At 55.8% G+C, this 4,901-nt stretch overlaps 1 protein-coding gene across 1 annotated transcript; it reads right to left on the reverse strand.

The window, feature by feature from the left end:
* Positions 1-3,080: 3,080 nt before the first annotated feature.
* On the reverse strand, positions 3,081-4,901 carry LOC141567664 (tetrapeptide repeat homeobox protein 2-like). The gene is made up of 3 exons (XM_074315877.1): positions 4,877-4,901; positions 4,141-4,304; positions 3,081-3,581 (listed from the first exon to the last, which is right to left on the reverse strand). The coding sequence occupies exons 1-3, from the start codon at positions 4,899-4,901 to the stop codon at positions 3,081-3,083; spliced, it is 690 nt and encodes a 229-aa protein (XP_074171978.1).

Below are 4,901 nucleotides of genomic sequence, written 5' to 3' on the forward strand. Positions count from 1 at the left end.
GCCCCTCACAACTAGATTGAAAACGGTGACTGACTGGACTTGGAGCTGAGCTGCGCCCTCCACAGCTAGATTGAAGGACAACTACTTGATTTAGAGCTGATGGGTCATGGAAAAAAACAAACTGTTCCTCAATTTAAAAAAAAAAGAAAGGAAGAAACTGGTCATCTACTTGCCTCTTACTCCAGCTTCCTGAACTATGGTTGGGGTCTGTGTATCTTTTCCACACTTGTGGGGACAGAGCCCCAGAGAGTAGTTTACAGGCTCTCGGCCTCACTTGAAGGAGTACTGGCTCGGGTGGTGAATGACCATCAGCTGTGGCTGATTGGCCGTCGGCTGTGGCCGGTTAGCCAATTGGCCGCTGGTATAACTGCTGCGACTACGGAGGACTGCCGAGGATTGCTGAGGAGCCGAGCCGAGCAGAGCCGAGCAGAGCCGAGCAGAGCCGAGCAGAGCCGAGCAGAGCCGAAGAGAGTGGAAGAGGAGAGCCGAGAGAGAGAGGAACAGAGGAGAGAGTGGAGAAGAGTCGTCAGTCGGTCAGTTGGCGGAAAAGCGGACGGCAGGTCGGCGTCCGGTGAGCCCAGCCTCCAGTGAGACCGTGGTGGTATGGCTCCCCTACCTATGGCTCTGTGGGTGTTCCTTGTTGGCCTCACCGTATCCTGCGTTCTTATGTGGGGAGCGGGAGCAGAGACCCCGCAGGCTGCCCCGCACGACAAATGGCGCAGCGAGCAGGGTCTTCCGCACGACAACACTTGTTCCTCCTGGACACTGGGACATCCCGTGTCTCTGCGTCTGAATACATCCCACGCTGTTGCCTGGATATCTCAAAATGGGTTTCCTGTGATTGAGAGACCTGTTGAATTCAGAGATCCTTCTGGTCCCTTCTGGCCCCCTCATTCCTGGTCTTTCCAGATTTCCATTTGACTTCCCTCTCCCCTCTCTCCAATCCTCACAAAGCAAAGACATTTATACCCAAACCACCACCATCTCCACCCCAGAGCACCCAGAATGGAATTAAGCTTGAACTTTACCCATTTGTTGAAGGTCCAATGACCTCTCTTCATCTGCACCCGGAGTCCTTTTCCTACATACCCTGTGGCTGAGTCTAAAAGCTTCACCTTCTCCACAGCAAAATCCACGGTAGATTCACGTCTTTACCGTTGATGCCACGGAGAACAATAGATATACAAGGATCACCATGGAAAACACCAAAGATGGATCACTATGGATCCTAGGGCTCACCATAGGTCCCAATAGATCAGCAGTGCTGCCTGTAACCATGTGATTGATGATGCAATTTTTTTTCTACAGGTAGGCAAACAAAGAGAAATTCTTGCTCTAGCAGTACCCTGGGGGACACTGATATGGGGAAGTTCTAAGACCTGCCTTCAGGAAGTCACTGCCTCCTGCTTCCTGAGCTGAGCAGGAAGTCCAGATGCTTCCATTGGGGATGCCCAGGACACAGCCCGGGCTTGTGAGGAGAGGTGAAATAGAGCTTCGTAGGGGATGACAAAGATTCCTGGATTCAGAAGGAGATGGGGGGAGGTGCTGGCACTGCTGGGGTAGAGGTGAAATGGAATTGAGATGAGGAAGGGAGGGTTCCTGCTCCACTTGATCCAGTCACTTTCCATTCAGGCAGCCAGGGCTAATGCAAACTTGGTCTCCATTCAACAAAAAATTTAATCTGTTTTCCATTCATTGGTAATCCTTGGGTGCCTGGAGGTCCCCAGGGGCACCACCCTCCCACCCTCTCTGCCCAGGGTGTGAGTCTGAATCTTATCTCAGTTCCTGGCCTCCAGGGTGCCCACAGGGACTCCCGCACCTTTGCTTGCTCTCCTAGGATATATCGAAAATTTTACCCTCACTGCCCTCTCCTACAACGTAAGGGTCTAACTGGGGTTGTGGATTCAGTGATTTTTGTGTGTCCATCCCTACCAGGGTCAGTCGGATAAGCAGGAAGGCATTTCATTATATCCTGGCCGTCTATGTCCCCTCCTCCCACGCCCCAGCACTCCCCTCCAGAGCCGGTCACATGAGTGCTCCCCTCCCAAATCTGATCTAATTCTCTCTCAGCTCTGCTGAGGCTGGCCTGGCCTAAGAGGATTGGAGCATTTGCTAAGTGGGACCAGGACAGGGTCAGAGAACCGGCAGTGGGGAGACCCAGGGGCCAGGACGGCCACAGGGGGCGGCAGAGGAAGTGGGAGATGGAGTCAGTGGGGCGAGAGAAGGGGTGAGGGGTGCTCCGGCAATGCTGCCGGGTGAGGGTAACAAAGAGGGGCAACACTCTCAGGCCCTGCAGAAAACACTGTTCAGAAGAGGACCATTCACTTTATTAATTTTCAAATTATCAAGCCCAGAACAATGTCCACATAAGTTATTAGAATTTTAACAATTTGAGCCAGGTTCCTGGCTCAAAATAATAGAATCACCTGAAACAAATTAATGTCAACTGAATCCTATAGACAGAACAAATATTAAAACAAATTTTAAAATACCGTCTAAAATGTCGGTCTATAATAAAGTACTAGAAATAAACCTGCAGAAATATGTACTTAAGATTTCTATGGTTAAATAATAACACTTGTGGAGAGTCGTTGTTAATCAAATGAAGGCATAAATAAGTAATATTATTTAGATTGAAAACTTCGGTAGTGTAAAGGTGTCAATAACTCCCAAAACTTTTTATGGATTTAATGCATTTTCAATTAAATAACCAACGAGTCTGGTCTTAGAAGTTGCCGCAGAACCGCTACAGCAGAAACTGACGGGAACCCCAATTCCACTCCCAGACTTAGGAACCCACAGAAATGCTCACGTGCGTCCTAAATAACGGGGCGGGGACATTCAGAGCAGCGCGACATGTGATGACCGCACGGTAAACACAGCAAACGCCACCTCCCCAGGTCGGATAAGAGGAGGTGCAGTTCACACTGCAGAAGAGCACCCGCTGTGCACACCCACCAGCCACTAGTTCTCCCGCGCCCACGTTGGCGCCCCGCGCTGGCCAAAGACACCTCGTCCCCTCTGCCCTCCCACCCCCCACCCCCCATCTGATCCGCAGGACTTTCCGGGGACAGGAGCCCTCATAAGTCCAGTAATGTCCTGGGGTCCGAGTCGTTGTCATCTCCCTCTTGGTACCCAGACGTGGAGGAGGACAAGGGTCCCTCCACAGGGTCTTGGAGTGAAGGCAGCTCTGTGAAACCGTGGATCACAACAGGGTCGAGCGAGAAATCCGAGGCGTAGGGGCCCTGAGGCCAGACTGGAGCAGGGGCTGGCGCTGGGGCTGGGGCTGGTGCAGCCGGGACCATCCGCTGGGCGCCCTGCACAGGGTCCCACCAGTCCTCGCTGTGGCTGGAGACGTTGGGTTCTGCTGCTGGGAAGACTCCGAAGGGGCTGGGCGGAGGCATGTTGCAGAAACCTGGGCCCTCGGGGAACACAGGGCCCCCGGGGAGCACAGGGCTGACTGGGGCAGGCGCGGGGGCGCAGGCTCTGGGGCCCTGGGGCCCAGCGCGGGCTTCCGGGCCTTGACACCTGGAGAGTCCCAGCAGCCTGGAGTGTTTGGCCCGCCGGTTCTTGAACCACACCTGGGAAGAGACAGGACAGGCGGGAAGTGTAAGAGGTGAGGAGCTGCGAGCAGCCGCCTCTGCCCAGGTGTGAGGCTGCTCAGGTGCGATGATCCGCAAGCCTCACACTTCTCGCTCCCTCCCAGACTCAATTAGAGGCCCGGGATACCGGAGATCTCCGGGGAGGTGCAGAAGGCAGGAAGGGCAGGGCATGGACACCCAGGGCCAGGAATGCGACAGTCAGAGAGGGTCGCCGGGTTCACAGAGGCCCTGAGGTCTGGGCATGGGGAGACCCCAGGGACGCCATTCTGGGCTGGGTCGTGTTGGCTGGTTTGTACCGCACAGGGTTGCAGTAGACTCCAGGCCCAGTCCTGTGTCCGCACTGCGGGACCCATTGTTAGCGGTGTGACCCGGGGCGGCTCTCGGCCCCTCTCACCGTGGCGTCCCCACCCGCAGAGCAGGAGAGGGGGAGAGTGGGGAGGTGGCTCAGTGACCCGGCCCGAGGTAGTGTCGCTGTGGGAGCGGGCCTGGTGATTACTGGGGGTGTTGGGCGTGGGGGGGGGGGGGGTTAGACCTGCACTTGGTGTTCCTGAAGGTCAAGTCTGGCTGCCAGGGTCTCGCGCTCCTGGTACGTCGGGTACTGGTTCCTCTCAAAGAATTGCTCCAGCTCCTGCCGCTGTTCCGCACTGTACACTGTGCGCTCCTGCCGCCGCCTCCTCGGGGGGATTGTGGACAGTGGGGGCCCTGGCCAAAGGGGAAAACAGGGTCAGACTGGCCCCACGGACAGTCCTCAGACCACCAGGCCCTCGTGAGCTGGTGGGGGGCTCAGGCCTGAGGGCGGCAGGCAGCGCTGTGCATGAGTGTAGCATCTGGACCAACCGCCCTGGCCCTCACCTGCCAGTCCTGGCCCTGTACCTGTCTAGGCCTCGGTGTCCACATCTTTAAAATGGGCATGACAACAGTGTTCTATTATTATTATTATTACAGGGCCCACTGCCAGTGAAGGCAGGCAGGGTGGGTGCCTCAGGTTCACCCAGGCTGGTGCCCCAGGTCGGCTCCCTCCTCCGCATCCCCCCTTTCCCTTCCCTCTCCATCCAATGGCTGAAGCCACCCTGAAACTTGCAGGGGGGCACTGTGTGCCTGGCCCTCTGCTCATCTCAGTCCCAAAATATAATTCCATGCCCACATTTACTAAGTTTCCAGACAATCGGGCCCTTCTGTCCATGCCCAGAAGCCTGCTGGCCTCACTACAGGATCTTACCCGCACAGCCCCACCCGCTGGTCCCTGCCCCTCTTCATGGTGGGCCCAGACTCACCCATGGGACTCTCAGGTTCTTGCAT

The sequence above is a fragment of the Rhinolophus sinicus genome, linkage group LG11 (genome assembly GCF_036562045.2).
Source record: "Rhinolophus sinicus isolate RSC01 linkage group LG11, ASM3656204v1, whole genome shotgun sequence".
NCBI classification, from domain to species: Eukaryota; Metazoa; Chordata; class Mammalia; order Chiroptera; family Rhinolophidae; genus Rhinolophus; species Rhinolophus sinicus.